This window comes from Zea mays, chromosome 5 (genome assembly GCF_902167145.1).
Source record: "Zea mays cultivar B73 chromosome 5, Zm-B73-REFERENCE-NAM-5.0, whole genome shotgun sequence".
Classification (NCBI taxonomy): Eukaryota; Viridiplantae; Streptophyta; class Magnoliopsida; order Poales; family Poaceae; genus Zea; species Zea mays.
Window position 1 is genome coordinate 179,739,651 of NC_050100.1, and position 27,268 is coordinate 179,766,918.

General features: G+C 48.0%; 1 protein-coding gene across 1 annotated transcript; it reads left to right on the forward strand.

Moving 5' to 3' along the window:
- Positions 1-10,996: 10,996 nt before the first annotated feature.
- On the forward strand, positions 10,997-14,119 carry LOC100273131 (sucrose transporter BoSUT1). Its single transcript, NM_001147578.1, has 10 exons — positions 10,997-11,277; positions 11,413-11,478; positions 11,804-11,902; positions 12,040-12,223; positions 12,305-12,407; positions 12,513-12,588; positions 12,677-12,853; positions 12,955-13,335; positions 13,444-13,551; positions 13,683-14,119. The coding sequence occupies exons 1-10, from the start codon at positions 11,050-11,052 to the stop codon at positions 13,851-13,853; spliced, it is 1,593 nt and encodes a 530-aa protein (NP_001141050.1). The 5' UTR covers positions 10,997-11,049; the 3' UTR covers positions 13,854-14,119.
- Positions 14,120-27,268: the final 13,149 nt, after the last annotated feature.

The following is a 27,268-nucleotide window of genomic DNA, read 5'->3' on the forward strand; positions in this document are numbered from 1 at the left end:
CGACAATGCAGTGGGTAGTAGTAATATAAATATTATTGCCTACACTCTCTGCATAAATACAAGTAGAGGCTTCATTTCTACTACATCTAATAAAAACGGTGATGAAAACATTCGGTCCTAGGAAGCGTTCAAGTCGATCTTACAGTCTCTGCAGTCTGCGCCTTGTGCTTGTCCGGCTTCCTGAAGCTAAAAGAAATGATGCCCCCGAGCTCGAGCTGCATGTATGGAGAATTTCTGCACAGAGGAAAACATTAGGGAAGGGAGACGATCAGGAGCGAAAGCAAACCAACAAAATCTAATGCACGGAACTTTCAACAGCTCTCTTCTTTCCTGCCTCATGCTGAAGAAACAACAACACGATAAGGTGAATCAGAAACATATACATTATTAAAAAATGAAGCACTAAAAGTAGGTAGCAGAGAAGAAACATATGCTCACTTGCATTCGTGTAACAACAACCCAAATCGGGTTTGTGAGCAGTACATTGACACAACTACAAAAACACGCGAGATAAATGAGGCAGCAAGATCACATAAAATCGATAAGATCAAGAGTGATAGCAACTATCTCCAGGAACAGACAATGACAATCCACTGCTTCCTAGTAGTCAAAAGAAAAGTGTCGAGATACATTCCAATTACCCAGACAGGGCAGCGATAGTGAGAGACTGGAGCATCCCAACAGACCCATCGCCAAGCCTTCTCCTGGATTGCTCAAGGGCCCTTGCCTCGGCCTTGTTCCGGAATATTTGGTAGAAGTAGTAGTAGACACCCTGACAGTAACACAACGAGCAAAGATTCAGAAGCGTCTCAACCTTCATAAAGTGGGGAACGAAGCTGGCGAATGAACCAACTTGGGAGGCAGCGGTGCTGACGAGAGAGAGAGCATAAGCCCGCCATACAGGCGCTCCCACCCCTCGTTCTTCACAACCTACCACGGCAGAGGAAAATTCAGGAAGGGCGGGCAGCATTAGATCCGGATCAGCGTCTCAACTGTATGATTTTAATTTTTTATACAATGTGAAGAGTACAATTGTGATAATCTCTTAACCTTTAAACTCGTTACTTGTACAACCACTGTCATCAGAGCAGAAGTCAGGTTATGCCTAGAATTTTAGATAAAGTGTAGGAATAAACAACTTGCACGAGTTATCCTTCTTGCAACCAGGCTGACAAAAAATAGATGGATGAAAGAAGATAATCTGGATGCAAAAACAAAGCATCTTCAACCAGCATACTTGTTGTGTTTTTAATTTCTGGGTCCTGATGTGCTGTAGCAATATATTAACTATTTAAGCAGCTTTGTTTGTATATAGTAATTCCTAGTGCTGATTTAGTACTTGCTTCCTTGTTAGGCAGATGTTGAAGAGGGGATTGACATGACACATAACAAAAAACAAAGAAAATGAGACAGTAGATTTTTGTGGAAACACATAACAAGTAGCACTCTCCACCCTATCTGCTTAGATATTGCATAGTCTATAAAATTAGAGCAGTTTCATAATTCACAAACGTTATCATAATGCTGGCTGAAGAGACCAGACCATTTTCCTGGTACTAAACAAGAGCATGTGTCTATAAAATTATGCAATCTAATGAGTTTTATGACCAGTAACCTTTCAGACTATGAATTAGACTAAGTTTCATTTATGGTCTTCTATATCACTAAACAATATTTCAAGATGTAGCACTACAAAGAAGAAAAAGGTAGCAAGCCCGATACAAGAAGGTTACATGGATATATTTTCCACTTTGCTTTCTGGATACAGACACACTCCTGATTTTCTCTTTCATCTCAAATCAAATGGTTAAATGCATATCTGAAAGACCAAAGATGTGCACATTGCGAAATGATAGAGGATGACATAGGAGCATACGTGTTTCCGGGCACCATTCTTAACAATCCACACTTCCTTATCATTCGCTTGTTTATCTGAAATATACCTGTTGTAGTCATCCCATGCCTCTTTGGTTGCAGAAACAGCAAAGATAAATATAAGTGGGCCCCAGGTACTTGCAGGATTTACAGGAGTGATAAGTGACCATAGCTGCAGACAAGCTATCAACAAGAAATATTGATTCATGAAGCACCTGAAACACCAAAATAAATAGTAACTTTTTCCATTCGAAATAAACAAATTATGCAATTACAACAAGGTCTAACATGCTTGAAATCATGAGATTTTTTCAGCCAAAGGAATACAATTTACATATATATCAATTTGTTCCTGGCAAGAGTTTGCAGAGGAGCAAGACTGGTGCAGGCAGTGAGGGACATTAAGATGACGCTGGAGGAGCAGCTTGTGAACTCTAAATTGCATAGAAATGCTCCCTCTGAGCTCTACAAAGTCCATGCTAAACAATAGTGGAAGTTGTCTTAATTATTGGTGTGAGAGTTGGCGTATAACTATGGAAATTTAACAATGCCTTTATGATCGATTCTCGGTGTGTGAAGGAGGTGTTGTTTGACCTCTTACAGACTTTATCATGACATGAGGATCCATGGTTATATTATGCAATTTAGTTCTATTTTTAAATTGGTTCTGCTTGCTCAATTTTGTAGTTGCACAAATTTAGGGGTTTGTGTGTATGATGTCATAATTTTGGTCCATAGGTTGAGTTCTTGTGCATGCCTTTGTTTCCATACTGGGCCAGCCCCTGCTTACAATTTTTCTAGCCTATTATGGATGCTTATAAAGCATCCACATTTATGATACTGATTAGTGCCCAGGCGAGCATGTTTGTTGGGGATCCTCCGATCATACATTAGCCTAAGCACTAATTAGTGCCCAGGCGAGAGGTCGCTGTTAGAGAGTTGGGAGGCAGTGACAGGCCACTTCTCCATGTTGCTTGTGGAGGAAAAAGGGCAGAGCAGAGCAGGTCTGGTCTGCCCATCAGACGGAGGAGGGGACTGGGGGACTGCCGAGAATGAGATCCAGTGGGTTGCTTCGCTTCTTGTTCTCAGCTCAGGTCCACCCATGTTACGGACATCTCTTGTGCTCAAAATTATTGGCATAGAACACCCATCATCATGCACGAACGAAAGGTCTTCTGATTCGTTATTGGGAGGGAGCACTAATCCGCGTCCTAATCTATCCACCTGTACATCGTACCACGCACTAACCTAACCTGGATATCCTTGTTGGCATGCAGTGATGGGATAGCAACGGCTGCAATGACAGACGAGGGATGGCCGATGCCTTGTTAATTAGACAGGCATACTGCCTGCCTGTCTACCTACCAAGCCTCTCCTGCAGTTGGGGCAGCATGTCAACTTGCTGTATTGTATCATGGCCACAAGTCATCGCATGTCAACTTGCTGTATTGCTAACAAAAACCGAGGCTTGTAGTTAGTTAGCAGATCCAGCCTAACTTTAGGTGGGATGTTGTATCCGCTACTACTGCTAGTTGAGAGAAGTGGGGGTGGGGTTCTCTTCGTCTCTATGCTGCCTACCAGAGAATCATACATTCGTCTCAAACACCTGCACAGTTTACTAAAGACATGGCTTAGCTGGCCATATTCTCTGTTTCTTTATTTTCAAACAAAGGTCCCCCTTGATTTTGCCTTTCTTTTGTAGGATAAACTTCTCTCGGGGCATGTTTAGGAGCAAGGAGAACGGAGGAGGAGGGGCTAAAATAGAGGATTTTAGCCATTCATTCCCCTAAACAAGCCCTTGATATTCTTTTTGTGTGTGGATATTTTTCGTGTTCCAAACAAAACATTAACATAATAAAAGCAAGGCATGGCGATGAGCCAGCCAGCAAGCAGTACATATTTCAGTGCCCTGAAAGGTCGAGATCATACGGCACGACAAAACAAGCACGATGGTAACTATATTTAGGTTTCATGAAGGTGATGGTGCATGCACTGCACCATCAACGCCGATCGTTCTTGCCCCCCCCATCATAATCATATGTCAGGGGAATCGTGGCCATGGACTTGAGGGGAAGATAGAAAGGACAGGGCACCGCATTAGCAGCTCGACTCGAAGCCTTGGAGAGAGGGGGAAAACTGACGACAACGATCGGGGTTAGCTGAGTGGATCTAATCCCAGCTTTTGGCTACATAACTGGGCTTAGCACGAGGACAGGGAGGGTTCACCACCTAATTAGTTTCTGCTCAAAACGTTATGTTTCTTGATAGAAGGGTTAAAGTAGCACTCAGATTAATTGTTCATGGCCGAGTTCCTATTTAGTAACTTATGCAAATTATTAGCTGTGTAGAAACCAGTGAGCAAAATGAAAACCTCATTGGTAAACACTACATCGCGTCTAAAATTAGGCCCCATAAAACAGGGAGACACACTAACCAGGCTGCACACAAGTGTTGCACTTTGTTCCAAGATATTCTAAACAAAAAAACACCAAGTGAACTAAAATGATTTGACAAGAACAAAAGAGATACTATGCTTGGAAAGAATGTGGTACCTAGCCAACTGTGCTGCATCCGCTCCATGAAGTGGCACGTGGACCTCGACGCCATTGGAGCGAAGCAAGGAGCCAGAGAAGGCGCGCCACTCCTTGCGCCCCCTGTGGGCTCCATCTACGGTGAGGCGGCCCTCGCCTCTCCTGGCCATTCATCTGTTTCCGACCAAGGTTGACAACAAACATTAGTCACTACCGGGACACAGATTGGTCTTTTCGTGTGATTTTAGAAAAAAAGGTATAATTGAAACGAATCTAAAATCACAAGAGATGATGTATGTATAATTATAGTCATTAGATATGTGTTTATTTTTTGTTCTTTTCTTATGAACCAAGATCAAAGTTAACACAGAATGTGTATATATCAGAAACGGAAAATGAATCTAGTTTAGTTTGTGCAGGATGATGGAGTAGTTCGGTATGTTGTATTGGTAGGGGATTGATGATCGACTGACCTGTCGGAAAATCAGGCACGCCTATCTCGGAGCAGCATGACAGGAAGTCTGATGGCAATGCCGAAGAGGTTGCGATAGGTGAGGAGCGCCAAGGTTTGCTGAATGGACTACAATTCCAATTACGGGGTAACAGTAAAAAACATACACACCCGTTGCGACCTAAAGAATGGTCGGTTGGGTGGGGAGGGGGAGGATTGTACCTTGCTGTTGCGCTGGAACGAGTAGCGTAGCTCAGGGTCGATCAACTCCTCGTCGAAGTCATCGATGGCGAGCTCGAGATCCTGGCGGCGACCGTGGGGCACACTCATGGTGGCAGTCTCACCAAGGTTGTGGCCTTGCAGGTGACGCTCACCTTCCCCTCGTGGCTCGGCCAGGCAGCCTCGTCGTCCTCCCTCGCTCTCCTCCTCCACCACCCACCTCAGAGTTCTGCAAGAATCAAAATTAGGATCGGACTACTGCATCTGATAATACTGAATTCAAACAAGAAATCTCACATGTCCAGCCCAAAACGCTTTCTCCTTCCCCAATCATAATCAATAGTTCAACACCAACTCCCACGCAAATCAACACGAACCCCAACCTCCATCTCGTTCCCCATCCCAAATCAACACCAATCCCCCATATTTGTTCCACTCCTTTTGAGAGTGCAAGGGCTTTGTTCCTAGGCTAGAGAGGGAGAAGGTTGCAGCAACGATTCGTGTATCCCACTCAGCAAACAACCGAACCCCAGATTCATGTATCCCAGTTAACAACCGTCAGGGGAAATGTAATAAGGATATGGGGCAGCCATGGCACTACTAATAAAAACTGAGTCAGGTACTGAACATTTATGATTTCTAATCAAACTCACCGGGACTGGGAGTAGATCTCTGCACTACATAACTGCTGGCCTGGTTCTTATTCGTTGAATCGCTGTCGCTAGGGAAGTCTAGTCTGACTTATGACCATTCCAAATGTTACTGAAAGTGTTAAGATAAAAAAAATCAGAGAACTGGATAAACAAATTGAAGGCAAGAAATGTATATCACTGCATATAGAATGTCATATTAGGATTCAATAAAGTCAAACTGAAGTCTGACCAACAATTATCTGCAAAATATGTGCATGCTTTGTAGGTAAAATCTGTATCGCTAGATTCACATCATGAACATCTTCTAAATACAGATTGTTTTTGTAACAATTACTGATTATTGTCAGATGGTCAAAGTACACTTCTAAGGACTTCTCCAAATTGTAATGAACCTTATAAAAAATAGAGGGAGTAGTGTATAATTGAAAAGAACACATACTTTATCTTCACTACATATTGAGAAGCAATGGAACGGTATTGGTTATTGGTTATGCGTCATCTACGTCAAAGCGAAGGATGTCCTCAGAGTGAAAAAAAAGTTGAACTAATAAAGGAAGAAGTTTACCTTGATGTTTGGCCTCAAATGGTTGTGCCAACTTTCTCTGCATCGCTTCCCCACTCTTGCTGGCAGCAGGTGTGCTATGTAAGACCACTCCCTCGGTCCAAATTGTTGCACTAATTTTACCAGTGTCCTATCATTTTTTTTCATTAATAGATGGTGGAGAACAAGTCACGACTAACAGTATATAGTAGAAAAAAGAAGCAAGTATGGATGGATTTTAACTTTTACCGCAGGAGCTATGTAAGATGGAGGGGAGAGAGATTTGAGTAGCAAGTTTGTTATATGTCTGCATGTCGTAAACAGGAGAACTGACCTCACGACTGAATATATTGCTAATGGTACAATGTACTCCTACTTCCAGTCGCGGTGGGGAGGCCTGCGTCGAGGATGGGCACTCGCTCCACCTCTGGTAGCGACAACATGCCCTGGATAGGGAGAGAGCGCAGGTCTGAAGCGGGCACAGTTAGGAGAGGTAGAGTTTTGGCGGAGGCCCTCACCTGAACTCCGATGGCACCGCGTCACCTACCAAACCCGAGCCTGTCGATCGAGGAGAAGAAAGTCGCACTGCCGTCGCCACATAGTGTTAGGCGTCCATAGGCTTCACCATCCACAGGCTTCACCACTCTACGACATACAGGCATATAGTGTTAGTGATGGTATGGGTGTATGGATCTATAGGGTACGCATGTGCACACCAGATGTTTGTGATATGTACCTGCTATGCATCTCCATGAGTTTGGTTGTAATACAGGTCGGGAAGGAAATGTACCTTGGCATTGGCGGCGGCACGTGCGGAGGGGAGGAACTGGGCGTTGCCGCATTGGGCGAGCCGAGCTAAGGGGGCAGGGCCAGGGCCGCCACGACGTCGCTGAGGGGGTAACCGGGCACCAGCCATAGACGAGCTCGCACGAGGAGGCGTTGTACGCGGGGCTGCTGTTGACCTGCGGCGCGCTGAGCAGGGGCTGGTGGTGGACCAGCGGCGAGCACGGCGGGATGCCTAATGGCGGCGGCGAGCGAACGTCCTCGACTCCCGCAGGCCTTAAGGTATGGAATCCGCGGTTATGAAGGAGAGGAGAGGGGAGGCGAGGCGAGGAAGAAGGGGGAGCAACAGAGGGGAGCACCGACCTGAACCTCGTGCATCCTCTGGGTTGCGGGGGGCGGAGCCTCCGTGTGCTCCATTTTAGTGTGGTCGCAGCCTCCCTGCGCGGCGGTGGGTTGCGGCCGCGACATCCAGCGTCCATTCCGACGAGCCTCGAGGCGGGGAGCAGCGTATGCGGGTGGGATCGGCGTTTACGACGGCATAATCGGGTAGGGGCAGCAGGGGGCAGAGTTCGCGGGCAGCCGGAATCGGGGGAGGAGAGGGGAGGTCGGGGGCGACGGTTTCGGAGAGGGTTTCGGGGCGCGATAGCCGGAATCGGGGGAGGAGAGGGGAGGTCGGCGGGGGCGACGGTTTCCAGACAAACGGTGTACGCCTCTGCGGGATCGGGAAGCTAGACTAAAACGTAGATCGGACGGCTGGAATTATAGAATGGTAGAACGGATGGTTGAGATCGTAGATTGGCAGAACGGCAGAACGGCAGACTACCTTTAGCTTCTTAATAAGTAGTATAGATTATCAACTCATTTCTGTATTATTATTATAGAAAAGTAGAAATAATATCAAATTACAAATGTACCTTCGGCTTGAAAGAAGGCGAAAGTACAAGCGTGACGCAAAAGCAAATGCCAAGTCAGCGTGAACAGTACGGGGGTACTGTTCACCTATTTATAGGCACGGGACACAGCGCATATAAAATTACATCCACGCCCTTTACATTTGGTAGTAACTCTATAGTAATCCACCGAGGTCTGAATAGCCTTTTCATCTTTAAGTCGGTTTCCTTTTCTGCTACCACGCCGAAGCTTTTCTGCTCACATCTTCGGCGCTGTTTCAACCTTCGTATTATTTGGGCTTCTCCTACTGTGATATCGACTCGAATCCGAAGATACCTGTTCACACATTATACTCCAGAAACACTGTTAAATCTTGTTTTTGAGGACCTTCGGAAGCCGAAGGCCCCCAACAATAACATACGGAAACGCTTACATAGTTATGTCCATCAACAGATCGAAAGTTAGCATCTATATCGCTCTGATTGGTTGCGTGGACAAGCGTGGCCGAGCTCATTCAAGTGTAGCCCGCTGGAAACAGTATCAACACTACATACCCGAGCATGCAACATTTTGACCTACGTTGGGGATGCGGATGCAGCCCTGGCCTCCGCATAAGCAGGTACCCAAACAGTGTCCGTCACTTGATCAACCCATGGAGCGCGCGTCCATAAACAGTACAATATTGTAGTGGGGTAGATTTTAATACTTTCTCCAACAGATCCCTTAAAGTGACATATTGTTTCTCGGAGACAAAAAAAACCATTATTTGTAGATACAAATAAGAGAGTTTTAAGGGTTATGAAAAACTTGGCAGCGTTTTAGGGGAACTGTTGGAGACACGTTTTTGCGTTTTTTTAAAAAACTTGATTTAGTAGAGACTTCTAAAAAGCTCTTGGAGATATTCTTAACATAGTTCTAGTTCACAAGCATTGTTGCTTGTATAACGCTGAGCGCCTCAGCGAAACGACGAGAGGAAACAACCAAAAAAAAGTTGTCAATGCGTCAACAGAACGTTCGCCATTGAGCAGCTCACTCCTCTCTGATTAGAAGCGACAATGCAGTCTGCATCGACATCATGGGCGGCATCGTTCAGAATCTGTTTGTTAATTCCTTTCGTCGAGGACCATTCAAGCGCCGGATTCTTTTTTTTTTGTTACACGCTCTTTGGAACCATGCATGCAGAAAACTAGCTACGCCGTCATCACGCTTCATCATTTGTTTAAAGCTGCTACTACTAGCAAACACCCTTTTCTAAAAAAAACTAGTAGATGGTTTTTCATGCTGTTCGCTTCAGATTAAAACTATCTATTTGAAGTGCTGCATCTGCAATCTATATAGATAAAATATTATAGAAGCAGTAGAAGTCTAACGACATTCTTTTGAATATTCTAGTTTAATTCGAATTCAGATGCTAATAGTAGTAGGAACGGAAATCAAGGATGGTAGTAAGCCGTAAGCACGTAACGTTTTGAATTTATGGTGAGTCAATCACTATCAACTTTGACCGATTATACTAGTCGTTTTATAAGATTTTACAAAACAAAAAGTAAAGTTAATAGATTTATCGTGACTTGAACTGCCATGTAATTATTTTAGTTTAAAATAATTTAATTTATATATTATTGATCAAAGTTAAAATAGTCTAATTTACAACAAACCTGAATGGACTAAATCATGTGGATGTGGACGGAGGGAGTAAGGCTGACTCGTGTTTGAGTGGAAGTTAATATTGGAAGCTAATCATTCAATTAGTAAAACACTGACCACACTGATTTTATCACTGTGTCCAGCGTGCTGTACAGCGTTCATCAGTTTCCATTCGTGTGAAAATAAATTGGAGGATAAGGACAACTTTACTGACGTTGCACCACTCCATCTGTTTCCAGCTTTGCCAACCCATATTAGCCGTTACATATGGACTGTCTGCGTAAAAAAAATACGCATTTTGTTGTTTCACCACTCAATATTTTTATAGAGCAAATTTTGCTGATTTAGCTACTCTCTAAAATAGATTTCACAAAAGAAGATTAGACTAATCCAACAGAATTAGTAAATTCAGAATTCTGTATGGCGAGTGAGGTAGACTATCAAAAAAGAGAATGAATATGTAGATGAAGATCTACTAATTTTAAGAGCTATTTACAAAGTCTATTAGAGACATTTTCTTATAATAATAACCAAATTTACCTTTACAAAATAATATGACTAGTCTTTTGGAGTTGCTCCAATAAAACATATAAAATGGTACTAGTATGTGTGTAAACCTTTAACTTCTCGAAAAGGGACATATTTTTTTAGTGAGACAGAATATCATTAGTGAAAAATTGACTTTTGGATTGGATCTGATAAGCTAAATGGGAAACGTACATGCGTCGGTCGGTGTCCATTAGTTACTTGACAGCGTCCAGCTCTGGTCACGGTTTGAGATTCTATTCTACCAGAGTAGTGTTTGAAGATAAGATAGAATTTAATCACTATATATATATACAATCAAACTAAACACAAGTAGAAGTGTAATATAAGAAGAAGAAAAAAAAATCTAGACAATGTTTGGTATGACTTTAGAACAAAATTCTAAGAAAGAGCTGGCAAGAGCAATAAACACCCTAACTAACAAGTTGTATACTCTCGCATGTAAAATTGCAACTCCATTAAAAACAATCCAATTAATCCAATTTGTTGATGTTGCCCCTATATCTTTTTTTTTCTACCAACTATACTACGTATCTTGATGAATCTCCATCAATGCTTGGCAAAACCCCCCTACCAAGAAACAGATTAAGGACGGGAATACGGGATGGATAGCCTTCCCAAACGGATAAAACCTTCGGCCCGCCGTCTCGCTGCCGGTGGGGCACACGCCATAAACCACACGCGCCGGCCGCCCCCGCCCGTGGCCTTTAAAAAACCCCCGCTCCCGGCGCTCGCTTTTCGCTATCCCCGTGTCCTCCAGGTCCAACTCCACCCAACCCCACCCCGTCCCGTGATCGTTTGCCCGTCCCTATCGTTCTCTCTCCCCCCCTTTTTTCCTGCGACCAATCCGCGCGCTTTTGTTTTTGTTCCTGCTCCTCGGCCCTCGCACCGCGCGCCGCCGACGCCGCATCCATGAACGGTGACGGCAGCAAGGAGGACGCCAACAGGCGCCTCGAGTGGGCCACCTTGAACATGGAGCGCGCCGTCGTCGTGAGCGAGACGACGAAGGGCGACGGCAATGGCAATGCAGGCCGGAAGGCGCCGATAAGCATCGTCCGGCTCTTCTTGGCCTGCATGGTCTCCGGCGGCATCCAGTACGGCTGGGCGCTGCAGCTCTCCCTCCTCTCGCCCTACTCTCAGGTACAGTTCATGCCCATGTCGTCTTTTGTCCTGTGGTGTCTGTCTGTCTGTCTCTCTCTGTTCATACATGCCTGTTTGGTTTTCTCTGCCAATTTTTTTTCCGTGGCCTGATCGACCTTTGATATGCATGCCCAGACTCTTGGGATCTCGCACAGCTACGTGTCTCTGACATGGATCTGCGGGCCTATCGCCGGATTTGTGGTACGTACGTGCATTTTCTTGCTTGTATACTATAGTATAATTTCTGAGATCTTATCCCTCTTTGTATTTGGATAAAGATAAAGAACGTTAAATTCTGTCGAAGTAAATCCGTGCAGTTTATGGAACTGCTCGCCTCTACTACGATTTATTTCCGTCTTTTATTTCCTAGCTTTAAGGTCTTAATTACCAAGATTTATCTTCAAGGGATAAGATGAGAAAGTTATTAATCACCAAGAGATCCGTTTTCACACGTCCGGCCAGTCATCTTCTTCCTCCATCTTTTTCCGATGCGAGGCATTGAATGAATTGACGTCGTCGTTGGCAGGTGCAACCCATCGTGGGCTACTACAGCGACCGGTGCACCTCGAAGATGGGCCGGAGGAGGCCCTTCATCCTCGCGGGATGCATCATCATCTGCCTCTCTGTAAGCAAGCGCACTTTTCCGTTGCGATTCCTCCTTTGTTCTCTACCTCTACCTGTACTGTACTTCGACTACAGTACCGATTTCCTCGGCGTTCTGAGAAAAAAAAAACTGACTGCTGGTGGTCCGGGTCCGGCAAGGTGTTGGTGATCGGGTTCTCGGCGGACATCGGGCGGCGCCTCGGCGACACCAAGGAGCACTGCAGTACGTTCACCGGCTCCCGCTGGTCCGCCGCCGCCGTCTACATTGTCGGATTCTGGTTCCTCGACTTCGCCAACAACACGGTCCAGGGACCGGCTCGCGCGATGATGGCCGACCTGGCCGGTGAGCACGTCGCAAGTTGAATTTGATCACACACGCACGCAGCCCAGGGTTGGTGATGCTAGTGTTGTTTGTTTACTGCAGCTGGACAGCACGGCCCCAACGTTGGCCAGGCGATCTTCTCCCTGTGGATGGCCCTCGGCAGCGTGCTTGGATACTTGTCCGGCGCCAACGCGAAATGGCACGAGTACGGTAGCCTGCCTCGAAGCCACTCGTCCCCTTTCGTTTTGCTCTGTTTTCCTTTCCTTTCCTTCGCTGAATCGTGCTGCTGGTTGATCCGTATCTCCATCAGCTGGCTCCCTTGGCTGAAAACCGCGGCGTGCTGCGATGCCTGCGCCAACCTCAAGGGCGCCTTCTTGACTGCGGTGGTGAGTTATTACGAGCACACCATTGTATCGTTGTCGTTGCTTCGCCCTCTCGTTGCGCTGTACTGAGATTTTGGTGTCGATTGATCAGGTCCTCATTATAATCAGCATGTCTGTCACCTTGTGGCTCGCCGGCGAGGAGCGGCTCGACAAGGAAAGCGTCGACACCTCCGGCGGCGCGTGCTCTGCGTTCATGGATCTCTTCAAGAGCCTCAAGAACCTCCCCCCTGCCATGTTCAGCGTGCTCGCCGTCACGGCCGTCACATGGGTACGCGTACGTCGTTGCTTGCAAGCGGGTTTTTTTTCTAGTTTGACTCCATCTGACCTATGTGGGTCTCTCTGGACGGCGGATATGATGTGCATATGCAGCTCTCGTGGTTCCCCTTCTTCCAGTACAACACCGACTGGATGGGCCGGGAGATCTTCCACGGCGAGCCGCAGGGCTCGGGCAGCAAGGCGGACCTGTACGAAGCCGGCGTCCGCGAGGGCGCCATCGGCCTCCTCTTCTGCTCCGTCGCGCTCGGCGTCACCTCCTTCTTCATCCCCAGGCTGTGCCGGAAGCTCACGTCTCGGGTCGTCTGGTCCGTCAGCAGCCTGATGGTGTTCGTCCTCATGACGGCCATGGTCGTCCTCGGCATGGTCTCCATGAAGGGCTACAGGCCCTCGCTCGCCGCCTCCCTCTCTGGCCCCGACCACTCGTTCAAGGGCGGCGCCCTCGCCATCTTCGCGCTCATCGGCATCCCTCAGGCCGTAAGTTATTATTAGACGCGCGCGCGTTCTAGTTTAATTTGCTGCACTCCATCTCCATGGATATCTAGCAAGTTCGAGTTGTTGCAACGCTATTATGCTCGCATGCAGGTGCTCTACAGCGTGCCTTGGGCCGTGGCGTCTGAGGTTGCCACCGAGGACGGCGGTGGTCAAGGTCTCACCATTGGCGTCCTCAACATTGCAATCGTCCTTCCACAGGTCAATAAAAATTTTCTTTTTCTTTCTTTCTTCCCCGTCGACTTGGTCTCCAAGCTTTGCAATCGCTGACCGCAATTGCAATATAGTACACAGAAGATCGCTGATCCTCGTGCGTGTTGTTTTTCCTTCAGCTGGTGATCGCGCTGGGCGCAGGCCCCATCGACGGCGCCTTCAACAAAGGAAACACCCCGGCCTTCGGCATCGGCGCCGCCTTCGCCCTTATCTGCGCGGTCCTGGCGCTCATCCTCCTCCCAAAGACGAGAGGCGTCTCCAACGCCACCGTCATGGCCGGCGGGCACTGATCCATCTATCTCCAGGCAGGCTTGTCGCAGCGGCTGACCGGCTGAGAGTAGATCAGAAATTCAGAATCTGCTTCTTGGTTTCAGCCCCACCCGATTAAGGAGGTGTTTGGATCATCCGGAGTCCAGGTTTTAGATGCCAATTAAGACTATAATTATAAAGCTAATTGATAAGCCATGGTTAATTCACGAGATGATTTTATTAAGTCTAATTAGTTCATAATTAGCACATTTTAGTATCGCAAAATATGAGCAAATCATGTATTAATAGATTCGTCTCGCGAATTATACAATTAGTTTTATAATTAGCATGTGTTTAGTCGTCCTAATTGGTATCCAAACTAATTGGTATCCAAAACACCCCATAAACGAATCTACATTTTAGGGATAAAGTAAACACTGATTTAAGCAAGGAAGGTTGGGTTTGGTTTCTACTATTAAACATGTGGTTTCTACTATTTATGGCATGTTTGGTTCACTATCTAACTTGCTACTAAATTTGCCTAACTTTTCTGCCTAAGGTTAGTTCTTCAATTCGAACGACTAACTTTAGTTAAAGTGTGACGCATTAGCTATTAACCAAACATGCCCTAAATCTCTGCTCCTTTGATTCTACCTGCTCCTTTAGGGCGTGATGATTGGTTCCCCTGATGAGACTGAACTCGGCTCCTAAAGTGCAGCATCTTTGTATGCCCGCGTGTTTGGTTCACCAGCCTGGTTCTAGGGATGCAATCTGTGCTTGTTTGGATGGCTGCATCTATAACTCAACTTGGCTCGAATGGTACAAAAGTGACCAGCGAGCCTGGCTCATGAGATTGCGTTTCTCAAGAGCCTCGCTCACATGAGTCTACTTCAGTTTAGCCAGGTCACGAAGATGCTAGCTAGGATGCCTCATCCAGAAACCAATCGGGTCCTTAGGCGACGTCCTTGTTTCCCTAGCCCACCCGCAGCGTTGCATTTGTCAACTCCTCTCCACTGCACCCTTTCTCTTTGGGCCCACCTATAGTGACAAGCAAGAGCATTCATTTGCTCCCTTTTCTTCTCTTCGTATTTGGCCAGTGGTGGCCCACTGCTCCATTTCCGATTTGGCCACATCCCCACCACCATGCCACATTCAGTCTTGTCTCCTTGATTTCATCTCTCCTTTTGTGCCCATGCATCCTCTATATTTGATCGACGATGGCTCGTCGCTCCACTCTTAATTGGGCCACGCCCCACCACCATGCCACATTCGGTCTTGCCTCCTCCCCATTTCCCCCTTCTTCTCTACCCCTACATCCTGCTTGCATTCGACTGGTGGTGGCTCATCGCTCTGCCCTGATCTAGCTTTTCCCTATTTCTCCATCCTCCTTTGGCTTCTCCTCGATCTCCTTCGATCGCTCCCTCGCCTTCTCTCTGCATTCGGTCCACATTTATTTGACCGGTGGTGGCTTGTCCCTCCGTTGTTGACATGATTGTTCCCTTACCACCATGCCGCATTTGACTACGCCTCGTAATTTCCTCTTATTTCCCTCCCCCGCTTTCATTGACAATATAGCCTCTTGTCGCTCGAGCCACCCTCTGCTTTGACCACTATTCGAGATGGCAACCACCTTGACCTCGCCACTGACCCATAAGCCAGTGCATGAGATGTGCTATCCTCGCGCCTTCAAAAGTAGAAGCGATGTCCTCGGTGATGAGCAACCAACAGGTTGGCTATCCACCCTTCTTTGGCTAGAAAATTCCGTAGAGATTCTAATGCTTCGTAGAAAAAATGATTCATCTTTTGTATGTTTAAGGAAAAACAATCCATTCATTCGTGATAACCATTTGAACAAAAAGAACTAACTTCTATATCAATCGAGTTCATCCATAAGCCCAACCACATGCATTAGGATCAAAATTCTGAGCAATATTTAGGGTTGAGAAATTCAATGAAAACTCTCTCCACATGTTTCAACTGGTCCATTTATATTTCCATTAAGATCAACCTCCTAAAGTCCAGTTAGGACCCTGTGGACAACTGCATCATCATTGAGGAAGAGAAATTTATTTAGCTTGGGATAGACTTGTTGGAGGTAAAACCTTCGATGGTTGAGCATGTACAAATATTTTTGCTTTTGATACTTCACATTAGAAGAACGAGTATCTTGTCGCGGCCCTCAGGGCACCTTACGCACTGCCCCCTAAGGCACCCCACTCATCGATCCCTAAGATACACTGCACATCAGCACCTTTGGCACCTCGGGCATCACCCCAAGGCACTTCTTGCCATATCTCTTGATACACTTGACACGTCGACCCTCGGGGCACCTATTACCCTAGCCCTCGAGGCACCAAGCTCATTAGCCCTAGGACAACCTCGTGCACTGATCCTCTAGGAACCTTATGTGTCATCTCCTCCTCCTCGGGCACCTTGCATGCTAGTCCTCAGGGCACCTCTTTCCATGGCCCTTGGAGAACCGCGTGTGATAGCCCCTTGGGAACCTCTTGCCCTTGCCCTCACGACACCCCACTCATCGGCCTCTAGGGCACCTCTTGCCCTGGCCCTCGGGGACCCTACTCATCGGTCCCTGGGACATCTCTTAGAGCACCTAGAGGGGGGATGAATAGGTGATCCTGTAAAAATCAACACTAAATGGCACAAAACTTGGTTTATGAAATGTTAGTGGAATCAAAACTAAGGTGCTATGTCTAGAGAGAAAGAGATGACTTCTTCACTTAATTGCTCTTCACAAGGTGAATATTTAAACTTAAAGCAATTATCAAGTGAGTAGCAGCAGAGAGAATCACACATGAATAACAACAGGTGACACAATGATTTTTATCCCATGGTTCGGTCAAGTAGAACACTTGCCTACTTCCACGTTGTGGCGTCCCAATGGACGAGGGTTGCACTCAACCCCTTTCAAGCGATCCAATGATCCACTTGAATACCACAATTTTCTTCCTTATAGCAGATGTTCCTTTTGTGAGGAATCTCCACAAGTTGGAGCCTCTCACCCTTACAATATTGATCACAATGAAAACCACAAGAGCAAGGGAGGGAATAGAAACACACGCAAGAGCTAGAGTCGCAGCAACGACACACACACAAGTCAAGAAACGAGCATACAAAACACAGCACAACGAGTTCATAACTCAACAAGTGCTCAAATCTCAATCACAATGATCCAAATGTGTGCTTGCGGAGTCTAGGCGTATTAGGATGTTCAATGGAGGCTTGGTGTGTTGCTCCTTGCGCCTAGGGGTCCCTTTTATAGCCCCAAGGCAGCTAGGAGCCGTTGGAACTCCATTTGGTAGGAAATTCTTGCCTTCTGTCCATTGGCGCACCGCACAGTCCGGTGCACCACCGGACATGAACAAGTGCATGATTTGTTTCCTTCTTTGGCGAAGCCGACCGTGGAACCCTCGGTCCCCTTGGCATACCGGACAGTCCAGTGCGGCCTAGTGACCATTGCCTCTGGCCACACATCGCCCATTGATTGCGCGTCGATCGCGCTGCCGACCGTTGGCGTGGATGTTGTTGGCTCACTGAAAGTCGCCTAGAGGGGGGGTGGATAGGCGAAACCTGAAAATTAAAACTTTATCCCCCAACTAGATCCCTTGATTAGTGGTTAGAACAAGATTATAAAATTATCAGAGTATAAAAACTAAGTCCTTGCTAGCAAAGAGTATTGCTTTTAAATAATGCGAAATTGATAAATCAATACTACTAATAAGTCTATGAGATTAAAGCAAGAAGGCTTAGGCAAGAAGAGTAATAACACAAGTTCTCTCTTGCAATGTGTTGCTTCACCAAATGAGAGTTTAACTTAAAGCAACACCAAATAGAATTAGCAAAGAGTAGTGCAAGAGAAACTTAGAAAGGGAAAGCACAAACAAATCACAAGCAATACGCACACGAGACACGGATGATTTGTTTTATCGAGGTTCGGCCCTCGAAGGCCTAGTCCCCGTTGAGGAGTCCACTCAAGGACGGGTCTTTTTCAACCCTTTCCCTCTCTCCACCAATCACACAAGGATCGGCGAGCTCTTCTTCTTTTCAAGGATCACTCTCGATCCCACAAGGACCACCACACTCTTTGGTGTCTCTTGCTAGCTTTTACAAGCCTCCAAAACTTTGGAGGAAGTTCGATGGGAGTCAATAACTCCACGCGCAAATGAACACAAAGATGTAGCACACACTATCTCTTAATGAATCTCACAAGGCACTAGGGCTAAACTCGATTGAGTAGCTCTCAATTGCTTGCTCTCTCTTTTGTGGCGCTTGTGTTGGTTGTAGTGGTCTAGATCTTGTGTATATGATGGATCAATGAATATATGTGGTTGGGAGGGCTTGAGTATGTCAACTAAGTGACTTGGAATGTTGCTTGGGCTCCCACACCTCGAAGTGGCCGGTTGGGGTGGTATTTATAGCCACCAACCAAAATCTAGCCGTTGGTGAAGTTTGCTGGCGATGGGCGCACTGGACAGTCCGGTGCACATCGAACAGTGTCCGGTGCGTCAGCCACGTCACCAGGCCGTTGGGTTCCGACCGTTGGAGCTCTGACTGCTGGGCCCGCCTGGATGTCCGTTGGCACACCGGACATGTACTGTAGAGTGTCCGGTGCGCCACTTCGCGCATGCCTGACTTCTGCGCGCTCTGGCGCGCATTTAATGATTCTGCAGGTGACCGTTGGCACGAAGTAGTCGTTGCTCCGATGGCTCACCGGACAGTCCAGTGAATTATAGCGGAGCAATTTCCCGAGGCTGGCGAGTCCCAGAGCCGCTCTTTCTTGGGGCACGGACACTGTCCGGTGTACACCGGACAGTCCGGTGAATTATAGTGGAGCGCCTCTGGATTTTCCCGAAGGCGAGGAGTTCAGCGTGAAGTCCCCTGGTGCACCGGACACTGTCCGGTGGCACACCGGACAGTCCGGTGCGCCAGACCAGAGGTGCCTTCGGTTATCCCTTGCTCTCTTTGTTGAACCCCATACTTGGTCTTTTTATTGGCTAAGTGTGAACCTTTGGCACCTGTATAACTTGTATACTAAAGCAAACTAGTTAGTCCAATTATTTGTGTTGGGCAATTCAACCACCAAAATAATTTAGGAAATAGGTGTAAGCCTAATTCCCTTTCAATCTCCCCCTTTTTGGTGATTGATGCCAACACAAACCAAAGCAAATATAGAAGTGCATAATTGAACTAGTTTGCATAATGTAAGTGCAAAGGTTCCTTGGAATTGAGCTAATATAAATACTTATAAGATATGCATGGATTGTTTCTTCAATTTTTGACATTTTGGACCACGCTTGCACCACATGTTTTGTTTTTGCAAATTCTTTTGTAAATCTTTTCAAAGTTCTTTTGCAAATAGTCAAAGGCAATTGAATAAGATTTTGCGAAGCATTTTCAAGATTTGAAATTTTCTCCCCCTGTTTCAAATGCTTTTCCTTTGACTAAACAAAACTCCCCCTAAATGAAATTCTCCTCTTAGTGTTCAAGAGGGTTTTGATATATCAATTTTGAAATACTACTTTTCTCCCCCTTTTGAATACAATAAGATACCAATTTTAAATTTATCAATTGAGAATCATACCAATTGAAAAAACTCTTTTTAAAATTAGGTGGTGGTGCGGTCCTTTTGCTTTGGGCTATTACTCTCTCCCCCTTTGGCATGAATCGCCAAAAACGGAGTCATTAGAGCCCTTCAAATTACTCTCTCCCCCTTTGGGCATAAATAAATGAGTGAAGATTATACCAAAGACGGAGTCCTTTTCTCCCCCAAAGTTGGAGAGTTGCTTGGAGTGATGGCGAAGGATGTGTTACGGAGTGGAAGCCTTTGTCTTCGCCGAAGACTCCAATTTCCTTTCAATACACCTATGCCTTAGTTTGAAATAGACTTGAAAACTCATTAGTCATAGCATATGAAAGATACATGATCAAAAGATATATCAATTAAGCATAATCATAGTTCTATATAACATAGATTGCTCCCCCTAACTATGTGCATGGAGATGAATACATATTTTGGCCTTAAATGCCAATTGCACATAATTAGGTTAATGAGAACATATCTACATCTCATAGAATGTGAAGTGCATTGTGTCATAGTATAGGTGTGATGCTCATGACAGTTTATGCACTTATGAAAGCATGTTATGAATATTTTCATGGCATATTTTAAGCATTTACCCTTGAGGATTTCAAAGAGACTTAAGGACCATCCACCTTTGAAACAAAGGTAGCTTATCCTCGTTACAAGGTCAAGCTTTAAGCTCTTTGACAATAAAATCATTTCATCTAGCTATAACAAAGATGCATTAATGCAAGAGTGAAATTTATTAGAAGTTATACTAGGTATGAAGCAGGGTTAATGCTTAGACATGCTTTCTCTTCCTTCAATATGCAAGTAATGTATATAAGAGGAAGATTTAGGTACATGTGTAAATGATAGGAATTAATTTTACCCATTTTGTACCTTCACATGGTGATGCTCTCTTCATTGTGCTCTGTCCTTAGTCTTAGTTGCTTTAAGACCTGTACTCAAGACAATATATGGAAACATTTTGTACAAGAGAGAGTTCTACAACTTGTGATCCTTTTCTAAGTCATGTTATTATATATCAAGTAGATCACAAATTGCATAAATGTATCATGAATTCTCCTTTTAACTTAGTGCATATCAAGATAGATGTCGATTGAAATTACTAATTGAAATCAAATTGAAATTGCATGAAGCACTAAGAAGCATAAGTGATAATTGAAGTTATTCAATGATCATACAACAAATGCGATCAAAAGAACAACATAGGCATTAGATTTTCAAACATGCTTATAAATAGGAGAATCCGATAAATATGCTACTTTAACATTGAAAGCTACAATCCTTGATAAAGGTGACATTATTTTACTAAGATGAATTGAAATGTAGTAGCATGCCTTATGCGAAACTTGTTCTCATACAAGAGACTATATGAGATTACTAAGGTAGCGTGCTAGTCTCAATATAACAAAGATATAGAAATAGCCCCCCCCTAAAGATATGCATCAAGAATGAAAGAATTGGGTGGATGCACTCATTTTTAAAGGCAAATAGGGAGAAGCACTATTTATCTTTGATCAAGGCTTATAAGATCTGCAATAAACAACTTAAGCCTTGTATTCTCATAATGAAAAAGATTTAGAATACTCACAACCACACCATTGATGCTTTTGACAAACTTATTGTCCAAGTAGGTGTTGTTTCACTTAATGTCTTTCTTTTTCATGTGAGTGTCCTCCCTTTGTAGTTGTTTCTTTTTCCTTCCAAACTTATTGAAAATACTCAAGAAAGATGTTAATAGCACAAGGGAGTAAATGACGAATGATGGTTTCTTTAGATAGAAAATAAGAACAATTCATCATCCATAAGTCACATATACATGAAGTAAACTTCTTAACATTAGTGCTCATCAAAAGAAATATGCACTCTTTAAACATTTTGATCAATCACAGGAAATTTACTTCTTCATATTGAATTTATTAATCATTACTTGGAAGCAAATCAATATGAGAACAAATATAGCAAAGGCATGAAATAGATTCTAATGGATAAGTGCATTAATGAGAATGAGATTGAATGCACATCTTAGCCAATTTAAGTTTAATAAAGAATCTATTTCTTCACAAAGATATAATTTAGAGTGAACAATCATTGATGGGAACTAAATTAAAGAGATGAGTTCCCATACCTTTGCTTTGACCTTTCTTCCTTTTGGGTGAAGAGTACCCTTTGAGGCTTGTGGCTTTAACCTTGCACTTACTCTCTTGTAGATTTTCATAAGTAGGCTCAAGAGAAATGTTAATAGCAACACAAGCACTAGTTTCCCTTTTTGTAATCATTTTTGATAAGGAATGAAAAGTGAATTACTGAAGCATGGAAACTTTATAATATGAACTAGATTATCTCTTGAAGTATGCTTAGTTTTAACTTATGAAACAAGCATAGTAAGTCCTTTAAGATTACGAGAATAAATATAATTCATAACATGGAGAGCGATAAATGTAGAAGAATCATATCCAATATAAGCAAGAAGCATAACAACATGAGTCATTGGATTGACTTTTCTTTTTATGTTAAATTATGCATCTCCAAAGAGGAACATATTCTCTATTAGTGAGACTACATGGGTTACTTAGATAAAAGCATTTGTCTCACTATTCTAGTTATAGAGAGAATCTTCCTTTTGTAGGTGTCGTAGGGATTTGAATTCCTTACATGACACCCTATTCTTTTAGGAACTTGGAATATCTCTATATATCTAGAATCATGACAATAATAAGGTAATAAGTGTAAAACATGCCATGAGTTACTAACAATTTAAAGCATGTAGATTGTCATGAAGTGGAATTGATGAAAATACAATCTACCATATGAGAGGAATTACTCCAAAGAATGGTGACATAATTTTAAGACATTTGTAGTGCTCCATTTTTCTATGTGACTACACAAGGCACAACTTGCACTTAAAACATAAGTGTTACCATCCTTTGGCTTTCCTCCATGTTGTAGGTCTTGACTTTTAGACATAGGATTAATTCTTTGTTTCCTACAACATCAACATCTTCCCTGAGATGATATGAGTTTTAGACATAATAATTTGAAATAACCTTGGGTCAATCTTGGATATTGTCGGGGACCATAATTAGGGGTACCCTCATTGCTCCTAATTCTCAGCTGGTAACCCCCATCAGCACAAAGCTGCAAAGGCCTGATGGGTGCGATTAAGTCAGGGATCAGTCCATTCGAGGGACTCGATCACGCCGCGCCCGAGCCTAGCCTCGGACAAGGGCAGCCGACCCCGGAGGGTTTCCGTCTCGCCCGAGGCCCCCCTCCAGCGGCGAACATATTTTCGGCTCGCCCGAGGCCCTGTCTTCGCCAAGAAGCAACCCTGACCAAATCGCCGCACCGACCCACCAAATCGTAGGAGCATTTAATGCAAAGGTGGCCTGACACCTTTATCCTGACGCGCGCCCCCCAGCCGGTAGAGCCAAAGTGACCGCCGTCACTTCGCCACTCCACTGACCGGCCTGACAGAAGGACAGCGCCGCCTGCGCCACTCCGACTGCGGTGCCACTTGACAGAGTGAGGCTGACAGGCAGTCAGGCCCTGCCGAAGGCACCATAGGAAACTCCGCTCCGCCCGACCTAGGGCTCGGACTCGGGCTAAGTCCCGGAAGACGGCGAGCTCCGCTTCGCCCGACCCAGGGCTCGGACACGGGCTAAGTCCTGGAAGACGGCGAACTCCGCTCCGCCCGACCCAAGGCTCGGACTCGAGCTAAGTCCCGGAAGACGGCGAACTCCGCTCCGCCCGACCCAGGGCTCGGACTCGGGCTAAGCCCCAGAAGACGGCGAACTCCGCTCCGCCCGACCCAGGGCTCAGACTTGGGCTAAGCCCCAGAAGACGGCGAACTCCGCTCCGCCCGACCCCAGGGCTCGGACTCCGCCCTGGCCTCAGCCGGCGGCCTCCGCCTCGCCCGACCCAGGGGCTCGGACTCGACCTCAGCCACGGAAGACAGACTCGACCTCGGCTTCGGAGGAGCTTCCACATCACCCAACCTAGGACGCAGACCGGCCACGTCAACAGGAGACGCCATCATCACCCTACCCCGAGCTGACTCGGGCCGCAGGGAACAAGACCGGCGTCCCATCTAGCTCGCTCCGCCAGACAGGCAATGATGGCGCCCCGCATACTCTGTGACGACGGCGGCTCTCAGCCCCCTTACGGAAGCAAGAGGACGTCAGCAAGGACTCAACCGCTCCGACAGCTGTCCCTCCGCCAGGCTCCATCGCTCCTCCGACGACCACGACATCACACCTGCTGGGTGCCAAAATCTCTCCGGCTGCCACAACGGCATGTACTTAGGGCGCTAGCTCTCCTCCGCTAGACACGTAGCACTCTGCTACACCCCCCATTGTACACCTGGATCCTCTCCTTACGCCTATAAAAGGAAGGACCAGGGCCCTCTTAGAGAGGGTTGGCCGCGCAGGGACGAGGACGAGACAGGCGCTCGCCTGAGGCCGCTCGCTCCCTCTCCCACGTGGACGCTTGTAACCCCCTACTGCAAGCGCACCCGACCTGGGCGCGGGACAAACACGAAGGCCGCGGGATTCCCACCTCTCTCACACCGGTCTCCGACCGCCTCGCTTTTCCCCCCTTCGCGCTCGCCCTCACGCTCGACCCATCTGGGCTGGGGCACGCGGCGACACTCACTCATCGGCTCAGGGACCCCCCGGTCTCGGAACGCCGACAGTTGGCACGCCAGGTAGGGGCCTGCTGCGTGTTGATGAACAGCTTCCCGTCAAGTTCCAGATGGGCAGTCTCCAGCAACCTCTCCAACCCGGGACGGTGCTCCGTTTCGAGAGTCTTGAGTTCATGTCCCTCGACGGCAGCTACGACATGATACTCCTTCCACCGCCGCGCGACAACGACAATGGCGGCTGACAGCCCGCCCGCCGGCAGGCGGAATCGACGACGTCTTCCCCGCGTGGTGGAAGAACAACCTTCGAGCTCATCCCTCCCTCTACCCTGCCGACGGAGGGGAAGGCAGGGCAACCAAGGCCAAGCAGGAGGCAGCACCTCGTCGGCTGTCGAGCGAGTCGACAGCGCCGACACCCCAACGGGGGGTGCACCGGGTATCGACTTCACGCTTGAGACGAAGACGAGCGCCGTCTCCCCGCGACACGCCAATCTCGAGCAAGCGGACGATGCCAGCACGCTCGCGAAAAGCTTACTGGATGTCACCCTCGTACCTAAGACGACGGTGCAGTCAATCCCCGGCGTGACTTTATCGCCGCTCGTCGACCAAGAGGTACCGACCGATTCCCATCCCACGTCATTTGGATTCAGCCTCAACCCGCCTAGCGACTTCGCTTTGGCGGGCGCTCTCGTAAAGGCAAGTCCAAACCCTCTGGGGTTTCGTATGCGGTCACCTTGGGACCGGCTGACGGATGTCTCGACCTACGGGCCCTCCGGGTCCGAGGAAGACAACGAGCCCAGCTTCTGTTGGGATTTCTCTGGACTTGGCAACCCCAGTGCCATGCGGGACTTCATGACCGCATGTGACTACTGCCTCTCCGACTGTTCCGACGGTAGCCGTAGCCTCGGCGACGAGGACTGCGGCCCAAGTCGCGAATGCTTCCATGTCGATCTAGGGGGTCCCTCCGAAGGCAACCATCTCGGCATGCCGGAGGACGGTGATCTCCCTAGGTCGGTGCCTCGTGTTGACATCCCACGGGAGCTAGCTGTGGTCCCCGTTCAGGCGGGGGCTCATGACCCACAGCTCGAGCAAATCCGCGGGGTGCAGGCCAGGCTCGACGAGGGAGCAGGAGCGCTTGAGCCGATCCGCCGGGACGTCGGGCAGGCATGGGCGGGCCAACCCCCGGCCGGAGAAATACGTCATCTACCCCAGGGCTTCCAGCACCGCATCGCCGACGACGTCAGGGTCAGGCCACCACCCGCATCTAGTGGGGTCAGCCAGAACCTGGCTGCAGCAGCGATGCTTCTCCGCGCGATGCCGGAGCCATCAACCACCGAGGGGCGGCGAATCCAGGGGGAGCTCAAGAATCTCCTGGAAGACGCCGCGGTCCGATGGGCCGAGAGCTCTGCCTCCCGGAGGCAGGGGTACCCCTCGGAACCTCATGCCGCGACTTCCCGATTCATGCGGGAAGCCTCGGTCTACACCGGGCGCACGCGCAACACCGCGCCTGCGGCCCCGGGTCGCCTCGGCAACGAGCACCATCACCGCGACCGTCGGGCCCACCTCGACGGGAGGGTGCGCCGAGGCTACCACCCCAGGCGTGGGGGACGCTACGACAGCGGGGAGGATCGGAGTCCCTCGCCCGAACCACCCGGTCCGCAGGCCTTCAGCCGGGCCATCCGACGGGCGCCGTTCCCGACCCGGTTCCGACCCCCGACTACTATCACGAAGTACTCGGGGGAGACGAGACCGGAACTGTGGCTCGCGGACTACCGTCTGGCCTGCCAACTGGGTGGAACGGACGATGACAACCTCATCATCCGCAACCTCCCCCTGTTCCTCTCCGACACCGCTCGTGCCTGGTTGGAGCACCTGCCTCCGGGGCAGATCTCCAACTGGGACGACCTAGTCCAAGTTTTCGCCGGCAATTTCCAGGGCACGTACGTGCGCCCCGGGAATTCCTGGGACCTCCGAAGCTGCCGGCAGCAGCCGGGAGAGTCTCTCCGGGACTACATCCGGCGATTCTCGAAGCAGCGCACCGAGCTGCCCAACATCATCGACTCGGATGTCATCGGCGCGTTCCTCGCCGGCACCACCTGCCGCGACCTGGTGAGCAAGCTGGGTCGCAAGACCCCCACCAGGGCAAGCGAGCTGATGGACATCGCCACCAAGTTCGCCTCTGGCCAGGAGGCGGTCGAGGCTATCTTCCGAAAGGACAAGCAGCCCCAGGGCCGCCCATCGGAAGATGCTCCCGAGGCGTCAACTCAGCGCGGCGCCAAGAAGAAGGGCAAGAAGAAGTCACAAGCGAAACGCGACGCCGCCGACGCGGACCTTGTCGCCGCCGCCGAGTACAAGAACCCTCGAAAACCCTCCGAAGGTGCCAACCTCTTCGACAAGATGCTCAAGGAGCCGTGCCCCTATCACCAGGGGCCCGTCAAGCACACCCTTGAGGAGTGCGTCATGCTCCGGTGCCACTTCCACAGGGCCGGGCCACCCGCGGAGGGTGGCAGGGCCCGCGACAACGTTAAGAAGGAAGATCATCAAGCAGGAGAGTTCCCCGAGGTCCACGACTGCTTCATGATCTACGGTGGGCAAGCGGCGAACGCCTCGGCTCGGCACCGCAAGCAAGAGCGTCGGGAGGTCTGCTCGGTGAAGGTGGCGGCGCCAGTCTACCTAGACTGGTCCTACAAGCCCATCACCTTCGACCAGGCCGACCACCCCGACCATGTGCCGAGTCTGGGGAAATACCCGCTCGTCGTCGACCCCGTCATCGGTGACGTCAGGCTCACCAAGGTCCTCATGGACGGAGGCAGCAGCCTCAACATCATCTACGTCGAGACCCTCGGGCTCCTGCGTGTCGATCTGTCCTCCGTCCGAGCAGGCGCTGCGCCCTTCCATGGGATCATTCCCGAGAAGCGCGTCCAGCCCCTCGGACAACTCGAGCTTCCCGTCTGCTTCGGAACACCCTCCAACTTCCGAAGGGAGACCCTGACGTTCGAGGTGGTCGGGTTCCGAGGAACCTACCACGCGGTACTGGGAAGACCATGCTACGCGAAGTTCATGGCCGTCCCCAACTACACCTACCTGAAGCTCAAGATGCCGGGCCCCAACGGGGTCATCACCGTCGGCCCCACGTACAAACACGCGTTTGAATGCGACATGGAGTGCGTGGAGTACGCTGAGGCCCTCGCCGAGTCCGAGGCCCTCATCGCCGA

Bases quoted from the DNA above. Each gene is read 5' to 3' on its own strand.
- LOC100273131 (NM_001147578.1), top strand. From the start codon at position 11,050: ATGAACGGTGACGGCAGCAAGGAGGACGCCAACAGGCGCCTCGAGTGG. The intron at 12,408-12,512 runs GTACGGTAGCCT...TATCTCCATCAG, and splicing joins GCCAACGCGAAATGGCACGA to CTGGCTCCCTTGGCTGAAAA. The intron at 12,589-12,676 runs GTGAGTTATTAC...TCGATTGATCAG, and splicing joins GCGCCTTCTTGACTGCGGTG to GTCCTCATTATAATCAGCAT.